The sequence below is a fragment of the Rhodnius prolixus genome, unplaced genomic scaffold (genome assembly GCF_049639745.1).
Source record: "Rhodnius prolixus isolate KJV_2025 unplaced genomic scaffold, Rpr scaffold_7, whole genome shotgun sequence".
Taxonomy (NCBI): domain Eukaryota; kingdom Metazoa; phylum Arthropoda; class Insecta; order Hemiptera; family Reduviidae; genus Rhodnius; species Rhodnius prolixus.
This window is the reverse complement of record NW_027411582.1, coordinates 25447247-25471027: the sequence shown is the minus strand read 5'-3', so window position 1 is coordinate 25471027 and position 23781 is coordinate 25447247. Positions and strand designations below refer to the sequence as shown.

At 34.5% G+C, this 23781-nt stretch overlaps 1 protein-coding gene across 2 annotated transcripts in view; it reads right to left on the bottom strand.

The window, feature by feature from the left end:
• Positions 1–23781, bottom strand: part of LOC141447249 (prolactin-releasing peptide receptor-like) — a 383052-nt gene that overhangs the window by 203464 nt on the left and 155807 nt on the right. For both annotated transcript variants that reach the window (XM_074114571.1, XM_074114573.1), the window contains exon 2: positions 14323–14713. In XM_074114571.1, the coding sequence (XP_073970672.1) occupies positions 14323–14659 (337 nt within the window). In that variant the 5' untranslated portion in view covers positions 14660–14713. The remainder of the gene's footprint in view (positions 1–14322; positions 14714–23781) is intronic.

The following is a 23781-nucleotide window of genomic DNA, read 5'->3' as shown; positions in this document are numbered from 1 at the left end:
TTTCAATTCTTTCTTTTTTTTTAACACCATCTTTAAATTTTGCTTTTAATTCTAGATCCGACAATTTGGCCAATAACCATCAACTGAAAATGATGTTTTACTGAGTAAATTTTTCAGTTTTTTTTTAAAGCATTTTCTCTGAAAATTTTGATTAATGATACTCTTGATGGAAAGAGGTAAGTGGTAACATACATGCCTCTAAAATGCCTAAAGTGTGTTATACTAACGTATAACTAAATTCAAAACAAACAGAACGCTAGAATTCAGGCCTCTTTGTAATTTCACAAATTCAGCTCTGCAGTTAAATTATTATATACACTGATGAACAGTAAACTAAGGTGTTAAATAGTAAATAACGTATTACATTATTCATTTAATCATTTTCTGTTTGAAAATGCAGCTATTAGCTTTAGAAATGCATTCAAGTTTTAAACTTTAATTACAACTTTTTATTGAAGTCGTTTGATTTAATTTTATAGAATTCTGCGGTTATCCAATTCAATTTAAAACTTCAAACTGCATTAATACCTTCCAGCACTTTACATAGAAAATTAAAAGTTTTTCAAAGACACATCATTTGCAGATATACTTTGATCAAACTCTGAAATTGTTTTGACATGATTTTCAATAATTAATTTGTTTATAGTGCCAATAGCAAGCAATTGCATATTGGATTGCCTGCATAAAGTAAAAAGTAAAGTAAAGTAATCGCCTATTTTTTCAGGCGGGGCTTAACGTCCAACTACCAAATTAGGTGCCGTGGACGGAGGCTTTACTTTACTGTAAATTTCTTTTTTATTAACCATTAAATAAAATCCAAGGCCTAAAGAACGGGAATCGAACCCAGTACCACAATGCATATTAGCTTGGCAGGTCTCGCCTCTAACCGCTCGTCTACCGTGGCGCCTGCCTACAGAAAGTAAGATCTCCTCTCTTCTTTAGATAAACCCAAGGATCATTTAGGCTTATTTGCTTTTAGCGTAAGTATTAAAAAGTAATAAGCGCAGAAATAACGACTAGAGAAGAAATTAAGCCTAAATTTTGACAAAATCCTAACACAGAGCTAGTTTATTGCAGAGTAACTTTCATCAAGATGTATTTTCATCAATTATAATCCTTTAATGTCAGCAGACTATTTACGTTTAACTGCATCGTATTAAATTGTAATCAGTCAACTTGACCAACCGCATAGGGGATGGGTCAGTCCCCAAATATACTGATCGTATGAAATACAATGTTATGTTAAACCCACGCCTAAATATCCTCTCTAGAGTTTGGTTATCGCTGTGCCCAGATGTCCTGCAACAACAATTGCCAACAATAGACCTAGCCAATGAATGAATGAATGAGACGAATGTTCACAGGAACCCAAACTCTTGCAACATTTCATTGTCTCATAGAGAGGGAACTGTTGTTCTCGTCTATATACCAGTTGGATGCATTCAGAGTCCTATCGTGTTCTATACCCTAGTATTTGCAGGATTCAGCTATCAAACAACTATGGACACACAGATAGCCTGCCTGCATCAATAGAGGACCTGGTAGTTATTAACTAAATTGCGCATCGATAAATGCTACATTAAAGCTAGGCTAGTATCATATTTGTGTAATTAAATTCTACATTAATATTTTTATTAGTAATATTACAGCTCTCATTGTCAGGTGATGGGTCAGTGTTGTCTGTAAGGAGAGAACACTGTACGGAGACCGGCAGTGCTCAGAAAAAAGCTCAGGGCGCTAATAACCGTCAGATATTGACGCACCTTAAATCCTAATAATAAAATAATATATACTTTTATTCCAAAAAATGATTTTTTCTGCAACCATGTAGGGAAGTTCTCATTACTCAATTAAAATAGCTGTGAAATGCCAAAACTTCCCACACTAGTGGGGAAAAATTCCCATTAGTGTCACTTTCCTCACTAGTGAGTGGAAAAACTTTATTGTGCTTCCTTGATATAAGAAGTTTTGTTATTAACATAAATATTTTCTGTAAAACTTTAATAAGCTTATTTAACGTAACTAAATAATTAAAAAACGAATATTAAAAAATAAAATAAAAATTGAAAGGAATATAGAAATAAAAATAATACTTTAATAAATAATTAGATATTTTTAATTATAACAGTTAAAAAGGTTATAGTGTTACCTTATAGAAATTTAAAATGGATTCTAGTGATGCCTGTTTAGAAAACACTCCTCCATCAATAAAAGAAACAGCAGAAAATGTAATAAGTAATGTAAATACGTAAGTAATGTAAATAATTGTAATATAACAATAAATGTTTATAATAAATAAATTACTTTTTGTAGACTGTAAAAATGAAATTTTTAATTTTTTTAGTTAATAACCCTAATGGTTGCAGAAAAAATATAATATTTAACTCGAGTGTAAGGTATTTTCCTCACACTCGGCAATTTGCACTTGCACTCGCCTCGCTTCGCTCGCTCGTGCGTGCAAACCCTGCCTCGCGTGAGGAAAAGTACTACTTTCCACACTTGTTAAATAAATAACTATTTTTTACTAAGTAAAAAACACCGTTTGCTGCTGATAAAAATAATAGAATTCATTTTTCTTAATATCTATAAATTATTTTCTTATTTGAAAATATTTTTTTAACTATAAAAAATTACATAGCACACTTCAACAACTACACAATACAGAAAATTAATGACTTAAATAAATAATAGAGTAAAAATTATAAAAAAATTGTTAATCAATTAAGCCTTGAGTTTAACAAGATGAGAATTAAAATTGTAGACCTCCCATTTTTTTGAAATATGGGAGAGTAGATTACTCTGGTTAATTAATCCTAAATTTAGTGTATTAGACAATTGGCTAGAAAATAGAAGTTAAATTTAGCTTTTTCAATTATTTGGAAGAACTTAAAATTGTTTAAATTTTCGTTTTACCAAGAAAATATTGATGTCAAAAAGGTTTTACAAAATTAAGGTAAACAATAATGTTGATTGCAATTTCCGAAACGAATAAATCTTATGTTTTTTTAAAAATTCTACTAAAAATGTTTAAATCAAACATTAGAATAGAAAAAATTCTGTATTTTGTGTAATTTTAACACATTACAGGGAGTTCTGTGCAAATAATTTTTGAAATTAATAATAACGTCAATAAAAAGTTAAAGAAAATACATAAAATCAAGTAAATTTTTAGCTTACATAATACACAAAATGATTCAAATACAGTCGACTCTCGATAAATCGAAATCCAAGGGACTACAAGAAAAATTCGAATTATCGAGACTTCGAATTATCAAGAAGGGGAAAAAAAATTCGAATTATTAAGAGTTTTTATTATGTATATATGTATGTACATACGTATATTGAAAATACGTAAGAGCTTACCCAAGTTTTAGACATATATAGCCTCAAGTAAAAAAGTAAAAATAATGAAAACGACAAAAAAGAACAAAAAAATTACATATGTATTAACATTTCAATAAATAATAATATACATATGTACCTAATTAAGAAAATGAAGAACAGTTTTTTGTTTGAATGTGGCTTGACTTAGTCAAGTGACTTAGAATTGTAGAAAGCGTTGATGGTGGAATATTGAAAGTTTTGGCGATATCTTCTTTTTTTCGGACCACTTTTCACGGCCACGATACTGTTTACTTTGTCGGACACAGTAAGGGAGACGTACTTCCCATCGTGACAAACTAAGAAAGAGAATTGGAAAGTTAAACTGGGCTGAAAGGAGGGAAACATTACGCAGGAAATGAACAATAAGCGGAAAATGAGAAGTAAACATTACTAGGGAAAATTCGAATTATAAAGAGGGGAAGCGGCCTAGTTCGAATTATAGAGCCTTCTCTCCCCCTGTTGTTAAGGGAAAAGGATTTCGAATTATCGAGCGTATCTAAATACACTGCATTTTTTCGATTTACCGAAGTTAGCAGCTGTAGAGTTTGAATTATCGAAAAATTCGAATTATCGAGGTTCGACTGTACCTGCAACCCTTTTGCCACCCCTAACGGTCAGCCCTTCTTAGACACCCTCCACAGAGTGGCCACTCACACATATACCAAACATTCCAATTTACCTACACTAGGAAAAATTCGAATTATAAAGAGGGGAAGTGGCCTCGTTCGAATTATAGGGCCTTCTCTCCCACTGTTGTTAAGAAAAGGAGTTCGAGTTATCGAGCGTATCTAAATACACTGCATTTTTTCGATTTACCGAAGTTAACAGCTGTAGAGTTCGAATTATCGAAAAATTCGAATTATCGAGAGTCGACTGTATCAAAGACAGATAATAATATAATTTTTAATAACAATAATAATTCAAGTAATTTGAGTTTAATAAGATCAATTATTTTCTTCTTTTTTTTAAATACACTTATAAACAAGGATTTGCCCTTTATTTAAAAGAATATTTGGGTATTTTTACTTTTTTGACGTGAATACGTCTTTAAATTTGCTATCCTATGGAGGCAATCCAAAAAACCTAATGATAACAAAAATCGGAGGATACAGTTTGGCATTATAGTTTCGAATCTATCGTCTACATCCAAAATTAAATTAGACCACTGGATAGCTAAAGGATCAAAGAATTCATTACGATAAGCGAGGACTGTGACGCATCGTGCGCGGTGGAAGGGGAAGCGCCGCCATTTTGAGATCATTTTGCTGCGTATCGAGATTTGCAATTAGTATAACTTTTGACTCGGAGTATCTACGATGTTCGTTAAAGTTTTAATCGTCAGCTGTCGTCACAATCTATCGATTGTACATAAAACATTAGTGTAAAATAGTGACAGTGAATATAATAAGGTGTTAGAATAAAAAAATATCAAAAATTTATAATTTCGGCCTATACGCGTCGAAAAGCCAAAACCAAATACAGAGATCGTATACGGTTGGAAAGGGCTTCTCAAGAACAATCGAATGGTAATAATAAAACACCATATGACCGAGTCAAGCTGTGCCGGGAACGTAAATGAATGAATGCGGCCGAACGGATCAACGACGACGGTGTCCAGTACATCTGCAGCTGGGGCCGGTTGAAATTATGCAAGTGGATGATGGAAATCGCTTCTACATCGACAACGTATAGGCATAGATTGTGTTCGATCGAACGATTATGAAGACACATTGGGCAGCAAGCTAGTGCACGTTTCACTACGACGTTTGTCAACAATCCATTTGGACATAAGTTGTGTTGTGTCTGATCGTCTATGGTTTCTGCGCTCATTGAAGCTAACAGAAGTAAAACACTTACCGCTGCTTAATAATAGTTTCCCTGAAGAGCCAGTAGCGTATTCACGTACAACACACGGCCGTGTCCATGACACAGCCACAGTTTTTTTTTTATGTACAAAGATTAACATTATCAAAAGTTTGGTTATTTTTCAATATTATATTTTTTAATTAAATTTTTAGTGATAATTTTACCGAACAGTTTTAATTATTTGAAATATTTCTTTAAAAATAAAAATGAGGGCATTTTAAGATTCTTTTATAAGTTCTGAAGAGTCTGCAAGAATTAACTTTAAACTGCAACTTGAAAGAGAAAATCGTTTAAATGCTTAAAAGTCTTATATTTATTAAGTTGTTAATTAATAAAAGACATTTATCACAAATGCTATTAATTTGAAGTGATAAAAGTAAACAAAAAAATATTCTTAATAGTTTGACACAATAACCGTACAGATTTGCACAATTTGGTTTAAGCTTTCAATGTTATAAAAAAAAAAAAAAAGGAAAAAAACGAAAAAAACGAAAAAATCTCTAGAGACAAAATATGTATCGCTAAATGGGTGAAATACCGTCTGGATAAAATAAAGCAGAATTTAATAAAAATACAAATGGATACCAAACTTGGGCGGAAAAATGCCAATATAAAGAATAAAACTAGGGTCTGCCAATATAAAGGGCATTTATTCTTTATTTTCTGGACGCATTTATTGAATAAGTCGAAGCATGTGGAAATATTTTGAATCAAACAAGCAAAAAATGTTTTAGCACAATATAATTGGACGTCGTACTATATAATAACTGCTGTTATATATGCTTATAAATATTATTTCAAATAATCGTTTTCGAATTATCTGATTAAGGATCCGAATTAAGAGTTTTTTGAATCTTCCTTCTTTTCCTGTGAAATGGTTCTTTTTTTTTTTATTGATTCCCAGGCTGTAATTCAATTCCTAACTTACAAGACCCAAATTTCATTATTAGCCATTTAATGGCGTGATAAATAAAGGTAGGCAGGCAGGTGGAGTTCAAGGTGATTTTCTTTGAAGGGCGTTTCTTTCCATACAGTAACCAGACTTGTCCATCAAGAAATATTAAGACAATAGCAAAGTCTAGGCTTCAAGACTGACTTTAGAATTAATCCGTCAAGGCCACGTGGGGCTATAAGGATAATTGTAGGCTTATTAACTGGGCCACTGTAGGCTCAGACACATGCTTCACATGGGTCTGGCGGATGATAGCCTTTTGTAGGCACTGTCAGGAAGAGGAGGAGGAAACGGCCACTGCACGTGTTGTGTTAGTGTGAGGGGATTGTCTGGCTCTAAGGATGTTACTTCTCAGGGGAGGAAAAAACAAGACCTGGTGAGCTTTACCCAGGAGTCGCTCTCCAGAATTAAGAGTCTGATTAAACGGACGGGTCTCTAAAGTTAGGGAGCCACAATAGATTTAAAGGGGTCGTAATGGCGTAGGCCTTAAGGGCCGCCCTATTAGAATCTTATATTATTTTAAAGTCTAAAGTTTCAGGAAATAGGGATAGACATTCAGCATAAGTATGAGGCAGAAAATAGGTAGACTGACGTCAAAAACAAAGATGGCAGGTTTTCCTTAAAAAGGTTGAAGGTTCTGAATCGTATTGACCATTGATGAATCAACGATTTACCCCTTTTTATGGTAATGTGAACCAGATGCACATTCCGTTAAGTTGCTCTGTCTAAACCTTGGAAATCTAAAGATATCCAACTTACTATCTAAGGCACATAAGGCGAAAAAAACCTAACTACAGACAAAAAAGGTCTTTCTGCTTTTACTTAACTTTTCTTTTTGCCTGTACAGAAGAAATTGAAAACATATTTTTCGGTGAAATCAATTTTGTAAGTGGGACTCATTGGCAAGATGTCTCTTTACAGAAATAGGAGAAAAGTAATAAAATGGAAAAGCCTGACTCCGTCTATCTTTAAAGAAAAAAGACAACATATATATAGCTTAATAGATGATGCCAAATGGTAAACTAAATAAGTCTGAGAAGTAGTGTGGTAGTGAAAGACGCTACGTATTAGTAGTCAGGACTAGTAGTATACTCCCAGCTGTTTCTAGCCCACTAAGTAAAAGAAGGAAATGGAATCAACCCAGGGATAGACTGATAAAAACAGCGCCATACCCTATTCAGCTCGGCCATTTTGTTGAAGAAACAGCTTTTAAATAAATAATTAAACTAAGTTTGTTTACCTAAATTGTCAATAAATACATTGATTTTAAATGATTTTTGGTGAATATCGAGGTGCGGTTTTAATTAAAAACAACTTTTTTGCTTTATACCAACGTTTCGGTAATTTTTACTACCTTCTTCAGGGTCTGTACAAAAGGAATATTACGAAATATTATGTTTTTTGAATATTAATGAAAATGAATGATAATATTTCGACAGCTTTTAAGAACACCAACACCTTATACAATACCTTATTCACAAAACTAAAAGACCCTACACCAAAATTGTTATGTTCAGATGTAATTTATAAAATCAATAGCAAAAATTGTGATGCCACATACGTCGGACAAACATCACAAAAATTGCTGCATTTATTGGTGTAGTTTTTTTTAAAGAAACCTCTGTGGGACCAAAAGGATCCTCTACATCACAACCGATTTGTGTTGGATAAGAGATGGGACAGGATTAATGGGGTTAACATTGAAATTGGCCCTTTTCTTGATTAACATGCCTTCAACACTGGTTAGTATGTAATCAAATGTCGAAATAGACATTCGAAAATACGAATGAAACTTGCCAGGATGCTCCCGAAGTTGTTGGTACAAGTGATGTAATTCACTAAGTTCATGTCTAGTCCTGTTTATATCATGAACACTGCAGCTCCAGCTTCTAGGCTGCTGTAAATACCAAATTTTCAAGGAAGAATTTTCATATAGAAATAATTCCTCCATCATGACTCGTCGAAAGGAGAATGCGACTAAACACGTCACTATGTACATGCGACTCTTTGCTCGTCGCTCTCTTTGATCTGAAGCAACTATCATCGCCGCTCCACTATGTTTCCAGCCTAAAGCTACCAACCACAGTGGGGACTCAGTACCAAATTGGTCTAAATAAGACACTGATGGCCTTGAAAAGCTACCTGACAGTTGGATTAAATGACAATTCTCACGGCACGGAGATTTTTCTTGTATAATCTGTTTAGCACAATTAGTAATTTCCACAACTTCAAGCAGGAAAACTGTAATACACTTTGCCTAGGTTCATCTAGGTGACGGTTATCGGCTTTAAATATCAGCTCCAATACCTTCCATGGTCCTGTAATTGTTGATAAATAATAAAGAATCACCCGATAACGATGTTCTTAAAGCACAAACAAATCTGCCCAGAACTATAGTTCGGAAATGACCCTCGAAGTTCATCATTGGGTTACATACGATCTGTGTGATTAACTGCGTTGCCAATTCGGTGATACTTACAGTATCTGGTAACATATCGTAAAAACAGAACATCATCTTCTCAGTCAGAACTCGAAGGATTACCAATCAATCAAAATAAAATGGAGTGTAAAAGATATCCTGTAAGTTAAAATACATTAGGCAGGATTATAACAAAAAAAAAAAAAAAATGGCGACGTAGTAATTTAAATTAATGATAAAGGATCGCTAAAAGGAAATGGTTTGCAGGAGAAAACAAAAAAAATGGAAATATTCCGTGACTCCGATTTAGAGAGATTCTGCAAAAAGGACATCTAGTTATTATAGTTGTAACAAGCAGGATATTGAATTTTAAAAGCTGAAACAAACAAACAGGATCTACAGAAAAAGGAAACGATCTGTCTCAAGTAGTTTATTCTGACTCTGATCTGTTCCGTAATTTCCTTTTGTACGTTATTTTGCTTTTCTATCGTCAATTTACATCACAGGATGAAAATAATATGATCATTATATTTATAGAAGCATTTATTCAAGGACCAAGAGAGTAAAATCAAATATGGACGAAAAGACAGTCTTAAAATAGGGAAGAAAAACTAAAATATCATTTTCATAACAGATGTCATCAATTTTCTTTGAATGTGGACACACACAATTACTTCATTTAAATATGAAAAAATAGGCTCAGCCAACGACTAACAAGGCAAGGCACCACCAAATCCCTACTCTTGGAAGCCTAAACCTTTTTAAGGGACGATGGATTTCTCCAGGAAGAGGTTAGGATCAGGGATGGCAAACCTTTTTGAGACGTGGGTCAAATTTTGTTCATTTTTTTTTTTTTAGTACTAGCTCTTGGGTCACTAATATCCATTTGCACAAGAGTTAAGTTTAAAAATTTTAAACTGAATACTTTCAAAACTAAACATCTTTAAAATTCAGTTGGCTTAACGGGTAAAACGGGACCGAAACAAGTGCTATGGAAGTCTCTTTTTACAAAACATAACTGAACAAAACCTTCACAAAAGTGTGTTTTATCAAAAAGAAAAATCTAAATATGGTTATTTGCTTTGGGTTGTCCATTTTTTTAACTAGCAAAAATATGAGTAAAATTATACATTTTATTTGATATTTTGTAAACACTTTTGCTTTATTTCAAATACTACAAAAGCATTTTTCGTCATTTGCGTTTTAGAACTGTAATGATCCAAACTAAAGGTTATAGATAGCATTTAAATTGCTTTTGTGTCAATGCGTAATTGAAAAAAAAAAATACAGATAGAATATAAATTATCCAAAACAATTAGAAAATCTAAATCAACCCGCGTAAACAAACAAATGATTGCCTAGCGATTGTGGGCTAGTGAAAAAGCTTGCGCGGGTCAGTCAGTGTCTGACCTGCGGGTCATAGGTTCGCCATCACTGGGTTAGGTAATCAGTGAAGGCAAGCTCCTGTTGTAATGGCTGGGCCCAATGGTAGTAACCTGCCACCTCAATCTGAACCGGAATAGGATCAGCGACATTCCCGCCGAAAAAAATTAAACCAAGTTTTTTTACCAACTGATCTTTCCAGTGAAAAAACAAAATTAAAAGTTTCCATTTTACTGTAACAGATTAAGTGAAAATAAATAGAAACAAATTTGGGGATATAATAGGTTAATTATTTTGTTTTGTTTTTCACCCAAACATTTCGTAACTAAGTTCATTAATTAAGTCATGCTTTCATTAAAACATTTTAATACTAATAAATTACGCAACATGCAACAATTAGGGATAAAAAATTAATTAACCTAATGGGAAATTGTGTAATTATTCTTGCTTTGTTGCTAAGAAATGAAAGTAGTAATTTGGGGAGAACATTTTTTAAAATTAATTGAGGACTCTCGTGATAAAAACAAAACGAAAAAATAGAGCTTTTTTTTAAGCATTAAAATGCTTGATTGCAAACTGCTTACGAACAACAATAAAAATTGTTAACCAATATTGACGGCCAATAAGTAAATAAATACCTTGTAATTACACGATATGAGTTAAGGGAACGTTGAAAACTTAAGCACTGGTAACTTTAGGAATGCTCCAGGACATGTCTATTGTACGAATTAAGTCGACATTCACTTCAACTATTCCAACAAGGGTTAGCGCCTACAAACAGGATTATTTTATTATACAATGGCAGCCAGTCTCGTAGGTTCTGATGATTAATGTAAAGGCAAAAAGATAAATATAGGCGAATTTCAATAAAGGTAGTGTAGAATATGAAATGAGTTAAAGGAAAACTAAAAAAACAAAACACAAATTAATACGAGGGTCGTTTGAAAAGTCCGTGCAAAGTCAGAGAGATAGCACTACTGTCACGTATCGAGGTTATGTTTAGTTAGTAGCATCTCTTGGAAGAACACACACTAAGTTTCAGCCAGATCGGTCTATTTCTTTGTGTTTGGCATTCGTTTGAATCGAGGAAGTCGAGTGATTTTCAAAAAAATGGACGAAAGAGAATTTCGTGTGTTGATTAAACACTACTTTATGAAAGGCAAAACGCCTCAGGAGACAAAAGAGAAGCTTGATAAACATTATGGTGACTCTGCACCTTCGATTAGAACAGTTTATAAGTGGTTTCAAAATTTTCGGAGTGGCCATATGGGCACAAGTGACGCTGAACGTTCTGGACGCCCTGTTGAGGTTACTACTCCAGAAATCATTGATAAAATCCATGATATGGTGATGGATGACAGAAGAGTGAAGGTGCGTGAGATTGCTAGTGCTGTGGGCATCTCGAATGAACGGGTACATAATATTTTGCATCAACATTTGGACATGACAAAGCTATCCGCAAGATGGGTGCGGCGATTGCTCACGCTTAACCAAAAACGAAATCGTGTGAAGTGTTGCAAGGACGGTTTGCAGCTGTTCCAGAAGAATCCGCAGTACTTTAAGCGTCGTTTCGTCACTGTGGATGAAACATGGATACATCACTACACTCCTGAGACCAAAGAACAATCTAAACAATGGGTTACCAAGGGGGAATCTGAGCCAAAAAAGGTGAAGACCGTTCCTTCGGCCGGAAAGATTATGGCGACTGTCTTTTGGGATTCGCAAGGAATAATCCTCATCGACTATCTGGAAAAGGGTAAAACTATTACAGGTGCATATTATTCATCGTTATTGGACCGTTTGAAAACCGAGCTGCAAGAAAAACGCCCACGATTGGCCCACAAAAAAGTCCTTTTCCATCACGACAACGCACCAGCTCACACCTCAGCAGTTGTGGTCGCAAAATTAATGGAAATAGGGTTCCAACTCGTTTCACATCCCCCCTATTCTCCCTCGGACTACTATTTGTTCCCCAATATGAAGAAATGGCTGGCGGGAAAAAGATTTTATTCAAACGAGGAGGTGATTGCAGAAACGAATGGCTATTTTTCAGACTTGGACAAATCCTATTATTCGGAAGGGATCAACAAACTAGAGCAGCGTTGGACGAAGTGTATAAGCCTAAAAGGAGACTATGTTGAAAAATAAAAAAGGTTTACCCCCAATAATTAAGTAGTTTTTATTTTTGCACGGACTTTTCAAACGACCCTCGTACTTTAAATATCTAAGGGTAGAAATAAACACCAATCTATCATAAGTATAGTTTATTCACATAAGACATAAGATTCTAACGCCAACACAAGGCCCAACACACATCACACACAGTAATGGAAGGGAAAAAGGAATGTCCCTTGCTACCTGCAACTTTATTGCCACCCCTAGCGGTCATCCCTTCTCAGATACCCTCAACCGGGCGGCCACTCACATTCCAATTTCCCTACAGTATGAATTTTTGTTTTGACAAGATAAGCTTTTGGCCATTATCCGTCAACCTAAAGTAAAAATTTACATAAGTAATTCTTCAAGATCCAAAGATTCACTTTAAACTACAAATTCTACGAACTCAAGTATAGGTACAGCGTCGAGGATTTGACAAATAGAGGTTTTTATTTGAAATAACTTTATAAGTCCCTACTTTTTTTTGCTTTTTTTGGCATTGACTTTCGCCATACAGCCAGCATCGTCTAGGTGCTATCACTAGAATATCACTCACTCTCCATTCTTACTTATAAATACATTCGCTTCACACATTCATCCCTCTACTATATACAACTATTTACATAAACTACAGCTAATGGATGGATCAGTACTCTGTGCTCCTGCCATTCTTCTAGCTTAACCGAAATTAAAATCACGTAATTCTTCTCTAATCATTTTCTTGCATTCATTCTAATCGGCAATAACTTTTAAATACATACATATTTCATTGCTAGCTCTGCTACAGATTTAAGCTCATAGATGTTGCTGGAGAATATTATGTCTTCCTAGCGAAATGGTGCATCTAAATACCTGTACATGTCGTCAAACATTCGTTTCCTTTCTACTACATAACGTGGACATATCATTATTATATGTTTGAAATTCTCCTCCTCATTGCAATCTACGCAAAGAGGAGAGAGGACCTTTTTGTTGATCCTGTGAAGATACGATCCGCACACCGCCTGGTTTGCTCTCAGCCTGCTTATTGTCGTAACAACCCATTTATTAGTGTCAGTTCCCTTAAACCATGGTTGTCTAGGTAACTGATCTACACATAGTTTTATAGAATCTCCCTTTATTACCATTACTGTAATCTGTCTGGCCATTTTTTGTAGTGCTGCTTTTGCAATTATACACTTGATATCGGTGTGTGGTAATTTATAATTAGCCATTACCCCACTATTGGTGGCTTCCTTTGCAAGTTTATCAACAATTTCATTCTCTTTTATACCACAATGACCCCTTACCCACAAAAAATTAATGCAGAAATCACTACTTTATTCAACTTTAAAAACACCACATTAAACACCTTTTTTTTAAAAAAAATAAATAACCTAAAAAACATTCGATCAAAAATGAATGTTTTTTGTAACCTCTCAACGTCAACTGCTTTAATTAGCCAATAACCAAAAACCTATCCGTAACCTAGCAACGCTTAGAAAAACAAACTCCTTTAAACCAGCTGTGTACTACTTAAAACTAAAGAACGTCTTCAACTGGTACAACTTGATAACAACTGCCCAACTCAAACTGATTTCTCACTTTTAACTTCCTACCTTCTTCTCCTATTTAATTCTTCGCTTTCCGATTTCCCATACGTCTATAATTTTATTCGACACTTAGGTTAGTTATATAGGGAGCCGTTCACTACACAAATCGATTAACTCCACCTTTTTAAAATTAGTATCTTAAATTTAAGTGTCAAAGCACTTGGTTCAGTTCATAGCTTTTTTATATTTTGTAATAAATTTCCCAAATAATAAAGATTAACGCCATTAAATGACAAAATTCATTTGGTTATTAAATATTAAATAATTTATTTCAGAAGCCATTTTGATTAACTCCGTGCTCAGCAATAATTCAACTCAAATTCAAGTAGGAGGCGCTGAATGGTAACAATTTATTTGAATTTATATTATAAGCAAGAATTTTTTTAAAAAAATGTACATTATTTCATTGCATTTCTCTACTTTTTGGTTTTATGTAGTTAATCGACTTTTGCAGTGAACCGCTCAATTATATTTGATTGTGTATGGTTACATACACTACGCTTACTGGCTAGTCTAGACTTATTCAATAAAATATAAATTAAATCAATAAAAATGGAAATAATACTTACCTAGAAATGAATATAACGGTGTAAATGGTACAGCCAATGTGCATAACAAAATGTCTGACAATGCTAGATTCGTTATAAAACAATTAGTAACCGTATGCATAGCACGATTCCTACCGACTACGTAACAAACTAATATATTACCAAATAGACCTAACACAAATATAGATGTATATAATAAACAAAATATAGCTTGTACGATTTTATCATCAATTATATCTTTTCTAAAACCTATTTCTGTACAATTTGGCCATTGACCTTTATATTGACTAATGTTATACTGAGTTACAATACAGTCCACGATCATGGACAGATCTTCTTCAATGGTAGTATTGTTCATGCCCGATTAACTACTGCCACTATCTAGCACTTTTATTCTCCATAGAACAGCAATCTGTAACAGAAAGGGAAGGTTATTAGTACGAGTAGAATAATGTTACAAGAAAATAACTTACAAACAATAATGAATGAGAATCAGCTAAGTGCAGGGTTTTAATTTATTAAAAATACCTAAAAGAAGATGTCTACAGTAAAGAACTTTAGAATTTTAAAGAAGATTGAAAGCAACAAGTATATTTGGAAGAGAAATTGGTTGATCTGCAACCAATTTGGATCTGGAGGTACTAATTTAAAGGCTTTACTTGGCTTCCTCGGACTACTATTTGTTCCCCAATATGAAGAAATGGCTGGCGGGAAAAAGATTTTATTCAAACGAGGAGGTGATTGCAGAAACGAATGGCTATTTTTCAGACTTGGACAAATCCTATTATTCGGAAGGGATCAACAAACTAGAGCAGCGTTGGACGAAGTGTATAAGCCTAAAAGGAGACTATGTTGAAAAATAAAAAAGGTTTACCCCAAAAAATTAAGTAGTTTTTATTTTTGCACGGACTTTTCAAACTACCCTCGTATCTTCTTTAAAATGCTTTTTTGATTGTTTATTTTCTTGAGATCCACTCATTATAGTTACATTAATATAGGCGCCACGGTAGCCGAGCGGTTAGAGGCGAGACCTGTAAAGCTAATATGTATTGTGGTACTGGGTTCGATTCCCGGTCTCAGGCCTTTAAATTTTATTTAATGATTAATAAAAGAAATTTACAGTAAAGCATATTTGCTAGTCGCCTCTGACCACGACACCTAATTAGTAGTTCGACGTTAAGCCCCGCCTGAAAAAAATAGGCAATTACTTTACTTTTTAGTTACATTAGATTCTCCCTAAGGCGAACTGTCCTTCCACCCGTTTAAACCTAAACCTGTTAGGTACCTAGAAATCTTCATGGACAAACGTCTAACCTGGAATCCAACATACTAGACTTAAACGGAAAGAACAAACAGACGATTCAAACTTCTCTCTAGACTTTTCGATAAACGATCCAAACTTTCATTATACAACAAACGACTAATCAATTATCATACCTTTCTGGACATGCTGAATGGAACTTTGGGGCTAAGCCAAAGCTACCAATATCTACAAAATATAGTTCTTGCAATCGAAAAACCCTCCGTCTAAATCGCCCAATGTCCTTACTTTGTTTCTGATTCCTATCTTGCACCGAGATCTCCTAGTTCTCTGATGTTTCTGAAGGTACGAGAACCCGTTATTTTAAATTCTACACCTCAATTTCCTCACATTCGTACTGTTTAGTTTCCCTAACTATATTACCAGGGAATCAACCCAAGAAGGTTGAAGCGCGACGTTGGAGTGACGTGAAGTAATTGCCAGTGCATATTAGCGTAATGCTCTTCTTCGATTATTCCATCACTGGCCTAATTCTCTCCTCTAGCTACTCATATATTTATACAATGTATCATGTTGTATCAGCCTCATTTGTTGCAGAAATGTAATGCAGTTGTGAAAATAAATTAAGTTAAAAAGAAAAGAAAAGATGACAATTATTGTTTAAATCTTTACATAAAATAATATGTTGTATCAACGTAAAGACTGTAAGGAACAAAAGACCCTAAAATATTGCCTCAATATTCTTGGGAATAGGTCCTACACAAAAGTGTTATTTCTAAACCATAAAACCTTAGTGTGGTAAGGTAAAAGTGAAGCAATCCACCAAAATATAGGATTGTCGCTGAAAATATGAGAAAGAATAGTACATCGTTGCCCTTTTTGTTTGAATCATTATTCATAGAGAATTTGTTCATTTGTATGAAGTATAAATTGTAGATTTTTTTTCATTCATTATTCATGTTTTTATTGCTTTCATGAAAAGCCAAGCATATTTTTCAAGGGAGCTGCATAATGGTGGGGAATATCCAATTTAATTATTCATTTTTCGCATTAAAAAGGTAATAAAAATTCAAAAATTCAAAGGAAACAAAAAGGAGTGAGCTAGGCAAAGTCGACGTAAATTTTTACTGGTTATATTAGATCGAAAATATGTGAACACAAGGGCTTTTAGTTTGAATTGGCCTTACATTTTGTTTTAGGTCACAAAAATATATTTATACAGGGTGAACCCTGCAATTTGTAATCTTTGACTTCCTTATTTTAAGATAGCGTACTTTAAAAATTGACTATTGGTCCATCTAAAAGAGTTTTAAATGAATTAAACCAACTTGATAAACTTACACTGTTGAGGGCTCGTGAACACGTTTTCTTGCAAAACAAACGTAATTTCTCATACGAAGATAAAAAGAATCCTGGAAAATGATATACCGTTAGAAAGCCCATTAGACAAAGAAACTTTTACTAAAAAATGCCAGCACCTAGGTCTGATAATGATTACATAAGGGCCTAATGAGTTTTCTTCAAAAATTTCGATTACTTTTATTTTTCCAGTATCCAGGAGGAAGATTGAGGCTGTTTGGAGAATAACTTATGCTTCAAAATGGTGTCAATTTTTAGAAAATTTATCTGTCATTCTAACCGTGTTATCAGAATCGAATTCGGACTAAAACTTTCTGAGTAATAACATTTTTATGATTTTAGAGAAAACATTTAAAGTGAAGTCACTCAAGAACAGTGGAAAATATGAAGTTGGCCAATACGTCATTGAAGTCCATTTTAGATGTACTACACACAAGGCTTATGGACTTACTGGTCCACCCTGTATTATGTATATACGAGGGTCGTTTGAAAAGTCCGTGCAAAAATAAAAACTACTTAATTTTTTGGGGTAAACCTTTTTTATTTTTCAACATAGTCTCCTTTTAGGCTTATACACTTCGTCCAATACTGCTCTAGTTTGTTGATCCCTTCCGAATAATAGGATTTGCCCAAGTCTGAAAAATAACCATTCCTTTCTGCAATCACCTCCTCGTTTGAATAAAATCTTTTTCCCGCCAGCCATTTCTTCATATTGGGGAACAAATAGTAGTCCGAGGGAGCCAAGTCTGGAGAATAGGGGGGATGTGAAACGAGTTGGAACCCTATTTCCATTAATTTTGCGACCACAACTGCTGAGGTGTGAGCTGGTGCGTTGTAGTGATGGAAAAGGACTTTTTTGTGGGCCAATCGTGGGCGTTTTTCTTGCAGCTCGGTTTTCAAACGGTCCAATAACGATGAATAATACGCACCTGTAATAGTTTTACCCTTTTCCAGATAGTCGATGAGGATTATTCCTTGCGAATCCCAAAAGACAGTCGCCATAATCTTTCCGGCCGAAGGAACGGTCTTCACCTTTCTTGGCGCAGATTCCCCCTTGGTAACCCATTGTTTAGATTGTTCTTTGGTCTCAGGAGTGTAGTGATGTATCCATGTTTCATCCACAGTGACGAAACGACGCTTAAAGTCCTGCGGATTCTTCTGGAACAGCTGCAAACCGTCCTTGCAACACTTCACACGATTTCGTTTTTGGTCAAGCGTGAGCAATCGCGGCACCCATCTTGCGGATAGCTTTGTAATGTCCAAATGTTGATGCAAAATATTATGTACCCGTTCATTCGAGATGCCCACAGCACTAGCAATCTCACGCACCTTCACTCTTCTGTCATCCATCACCATATCATGGATTTTATCAATGATTTCTGGAGTAGTAACCTCAACAGGGCGTCCAGAACGTTCAGCGTCACTTGTGACCATATGGCCACTCCGAAAATTTTGAAACCACTTATAAACTGTTCTAATCGAAGGTGCAGAGTCACCATAATGTTTATCAAGCTTCTCTTTAGTCTCCTGAGGCGTTTTGCCTTTCATAAAGTAGTATTTAATCAACACACGAAATTCTTTTTCGTCCATTTTTTGAAAATCACTCGACTTCCTCGATTCAAACGAATGCCAAACACAAAGAAATAGACCGATCTGGCTGAAACTTGGTGTGTGTTCTTCCAAGAGATGCTACTAACTAAACATAACCTCGATACGCGCCAGTAGTGCTATCTCTCTGACTTTGCACGGACTTTTCAAACGACCCTCGTATTTATAGTTTAGCTTATTCACACAAATTTTTCGCTACACGAGGTTTTAAAAATTAAATACTGAAATTTTTTACTTTTCTTGCAAATATACTAATTTAAACCAGAAAAAGTCCCCAGTTTATTTATTGCATAAATCTTTCCAAGTAATTTTTGAAATTGAATTTATAATTAAGCACACAGGACTACAGAACAATGACAAATCTTTTTCACAAAACTATTGTTCTATTTTAAAACATTCCTTTGCGGTTAATACAACCACATTTTTAATTAAAAATTTCAAATATTACTTTTATTTTATTTTTGTGTGTATTCACAAATTTCTAGCTGAGTGATATTATTAATTTAATCTAGAGCAACTTGTTAGGCTCCTTTGAATTTGTCGTAGATTTGTAGTATGTACAATGCCGCACATACTTGCAGAACAGCTTCACGCAGTAGTACTGGTAATGGTGTTAAGGCAATCCTGCCGTTTCACAATTTAATCCTCTCTTCTGTTTTTTATCAAATTTACCATTCAATGAAAATTTTATTTTATTTTTTTGAGCGAACATCATTTTCGCTTCAAAAGTGTTTATTTACTGAAATTTTTAAATTTAAAGAAAAGCTATGATCTCATCACTTCTACTAGCGTCCTCAAACAACTTTCCGCCTCCAAAAATAGTAATCCTGTTTCTAACCAACAACTACAACGTTGTCCTCACTTACCTCATACTTTCCTCACCAATGGAAAGTTCTTTGTCTAAAAAAATGATCCAAAAAACCAACTGGAGATTGTGTAAAACTCTTTTAGACTCCTCTTATAGAAAATGACCAAAAGTTCGAATATAATTTTCTTTTCCTTTATCGTCTGAAGTTCATTTACTTTATTTTAGTTTCAATAGTATAGTTTGATTTTGTATTATGTGATTGATTTTAGCTTCATTTTCTGTTTAAGGTTAGTAAAAGTAAAGTAATCGCCTATTTTTTCAGGCGGGGCTTAACGTCCAACTACTAATTAGGTATCGTGGACGGAGGCTTCTAGCAAACATACTTTACTGTAAATTTCTTTTATTAACCATTAGATAAAAATCCAAGGCCTGAAGACCGGGAATCGAACTCAGCACCACAATACGTATTAGCTTTGCAGGTCTCGCCTCTAATCGCTCGGCTACCGTGGCGCCTAAGGTTAATAGGGTTTAAGGTTAGTAAGGAAGGTAATAGAAGGTAATAAAAGTAAGGAGGGTGTAAACGCGTAAGGCTTACACCCAGATGAGGAGAGGGAAAGAGGACGCAAACGCAAATTCCCTTTCACGATATGTGCCCGGGGGGGAACACCGCCATCGATTATAGTATGCAATGCAAAATAAGCGGTAAAAAGGAATAGGAACTATTAAGGAGCTTAGGTGTACAATTGTGTAGAGAGATGTGTGTGAGTAAAGTGTAGTTGAACTCCTAGAAACGTAGGAAATATTTGGGTTTAGGCCCAAAGCAGCGTATTAGAATTGGAAGTGGAATAAGCGGAAAAGTGAAGGGTAATAGTGCAATCAATGCACTAGGTGCGGATGAAGCAAAGTGCTAGCTATCAGCGGAAATGAATCGTAGTAGGCTGAGAAGCGGTAAGTATAGCAACAGGCAGACTCGAGTGACGGAAGTAGGCAACGATGAAGCGTTGCGAAAGTACGAGAAGCTGTATTTGAAGCGGTGGTCCAGCCATCGCGTACTATATCTGATGCGGAGCAAGGCCAGACGTCGGCTCACTATGAAGCGGTATGTAATTCAGGAGCACAAACTTATTAGCCCAGAGGCAAAGACATACTGACAGACAGCAGACGGAAAAGACCCCACGGTTTAGAGAGAGTTGAGAAGCGGAAGGTTCGATACCGTGGGAACTGAGAAATAAACAGAACTACAAAAGAGTAGAAGATAAAATATTTAGCGGCGACAAGAAAGGAAAGGATTAACGCGAGATACCGCGTAGTGCGAGAAAGGGTAAAAATGAGACAGAGACAGAAACAGTAAAAGGTGAGAGGGAAAACCGTCAAACGGTACCGCCAAAAAAGGACGGCTCGCGCCTTAACAGAAGGTAATCGGAAAAAATCGATTAAGGGACCACTTCAAAGCAAGTGGATCGATAGGTCTCTCTCCTAAAGTTCCATTCCAGTTTAAGGTACAGACTTATGTATCATGAATTACCTATTATTAAGGTTTTAATTGCGTACTCAAAATACTCAATTCAAAGATCGTTAATTGATCGAAAATGCCACTTTTCTGAGTATATATTTTTTGACGTAAATACGTCTTTAAATTTGCTATCATATGGAGGCAATCCAAAAAACCTAATGATAACAAAATCGGGGGATACAGTTTGGCATTATAGTTTCGAATCTAACTTCTACATCCAAAATTAAATTAGACCACTGGATAGCTAAAGGATCAAAGAATTCATTATGATAAGCGAGGACGGTGACGCAAAAGCGCGCAGTGGAGGGGTAAGCGCCGCCATTTTGAGATCGTTTTGCTGCGTATCGAGATTTGCAATTAGTATAACTTTTGACTCGGAGAAGCTACGATGTTCGTTTAAGTTTTAATCGTCAGCTGACGTCACAATCTATCGATTGTACATAAAACATTAGTGGAAAAATAGTGACAGTGAATAAAATAAGATGTTAGAATAAAAAAATATAATGTCGGCCTATACGCGTCGAAAAGTCAAAACCAAATACAGAGATCGTATACGGTTGGAAAGGGCTTCTCAAGAACAATCGAATGGTAATAATAAAACACCATATGACCGAGTCAAGCTGATGTGACATCAGTTTATGTAATTATTTGTTTCCTTGATTTCATCCTAAATACATAAATAAAAATATTTTATATAAAGAATATAACCCGTTACGTAAACGTATTCACGTACAACACACGGTCGTGTCCATGACACAGCCACAGTATTTTTTAATATTTGAATTCATCAATAAGCAACATGCATGTTTATTGTGTTTCTGACCGTCTGAGGATTTGTATCCATTATCTGAGTTTAGTTTAATCAGTATCTGATGTAGAAAGATGTATTTAGACTTCACTTATGTTTCTGTCTGGCACCTGCTGACCTAACCACAATTTCAATATATTTTTAGTACTTTTTCAGTACAAATTGTAGGTTTAAATTTTACGTAAACTGCAATAAAAGAAAATATAAACCAAACTGAAATAAAAACTATTTTTATAAAATAAAGTTAAAATATCACAATAAATTTAAAAGCTTTCATAAAATTGTTGATAAAAAAATTGACAATTCTAAGGAGCATTTCCGATTGTAGCCATTGTGGTTTAGATAAGAAATAGCGAAGAACTGAGGGGTCGATTGGATCCGCCACTGTGCCATAATTCAAGGTACTCCATATAGATAACAAAATGGCAAGATATAAGAGCAATAACAAAAAGGTAGTTCTTTTTATCATATTGTCAGTAAGGAAGGAAAGTAAATAAATAGTTATTTTTATTTTCATCCCAATCAGGTATTTGAACGTGATATGTATTAAATAGATTTTTCTTATAGTTTAAGGTAAAAATACTAAACAATAATAGTTTTACTGTAAGTGGGTCGTAACATTGACTCACCGACAATAAGCTACCATTTCTTTAAATAGCATTTGTTTCTTCTATAATAACTAAAGATAATAATAATAAAGTAATTCAAAATAATGAACATAATGGAAACAGAATTCCAGAAAAGTAACTTAACAGAATTGTTTTTCAAATTTCACAATTTCGTAGTTGATTGTTACTCAGAACAATTTGAAAATTTGTTCTTTACATTAAATGCAATAATTTTGTTCCAGTTTTTCTTTTTTTGTGTGTTTGTCTCCTGCACAAAATCAAGAATTTCTTGATTAACCCAGAAGTCAAATTGATTCCAAAAAAAAAAAAAAAAAAAATAGGAATGGTCTCTGTTTCCCCAAATCTCATAGCTATCCCGAAATGCTCTTAGATATGCTATCCCCACTCTCTCACCATTAGATAGTCACGAGCTGAAGGCCGTGGAATTCTTAGTTTCTTTTCGCAGATTAGTTTACTTGAATCATAAGAGTCATTTTGACTCCAGATTGGCATTACATGTAAATATATCGCAGTCATTTCGACTCCTGATTGGTAATATAAGTAGATTTTCTGTCATTAACTTGACTCCAGATTATTACCTAAATGCTTATTTGATAAATTTGACATAATTTTCATAGAAAGTATCAAGGCACAAGAAAAAGCCTCTTTCTAGAAATGATTTTCTGTCCGAATTGCAGGAAAAACTTGCAGCGAATTGGATAATCTCCGATCCGTGTCAACAGCGCACAGTAATTGAAAAAAAAATTAAAAAAGTCCCTGATCAGAAGGCAGTCAATCAGGATTCTAGAAAATACTAAAATTACCGCGATCCCTAAGTTGAAGTTAATTCCTTCTGCGTGAAATGTTAAAGCCGATTTGTGGACAAAATTTGTTTTTTCGTCCTTAATTCCTATTCTTTCCCCATCCTTTAAAGCAAAATTTTATTATTAAAATTGAAATCAATGCAAAAAAATATATAAAAATAAGTTATGGAGTCAATATGAATCCACTTTGGTAATAACTGACTAAGTTCGAACATTGGCATTGCAGCGTTAAAGTCGTTCTTTAAATCAGATGTGCAATACTGAACTACATAATTAGCGATGTAGAAATGTCGTAAAATATCCTAAACGGATTAAAAGCTATAAGAAGGAATGTTAAGTAATTGGTAGATGTTATGCGTTAATTAATGTAATTAGGAAGATTTTATGTTTAAGCTAGCTTAATTTGGAGTGGAAGAGCTTTTACTCTAAATGAGATGGCGCTGTCGAGGATATAACTCTGTGATAAACGTATGTTCTTGGTAATGGCACTCAACCGAGCTATGAATAGAACTTATTGAAACTATACCATTTAACTAAGGATTAATCTATGATTAACCAGGATTAGAGTATTGGCTTGAATAGCGAATGATTACTGCTGGAAGATTGTTCCTCAGATCAGAGAGTCAGTCTTATCGGTCAGAGCAACTACAAAACCCATGTCCTATGTCGGAGTGTTTGTTTGTATGTAGCC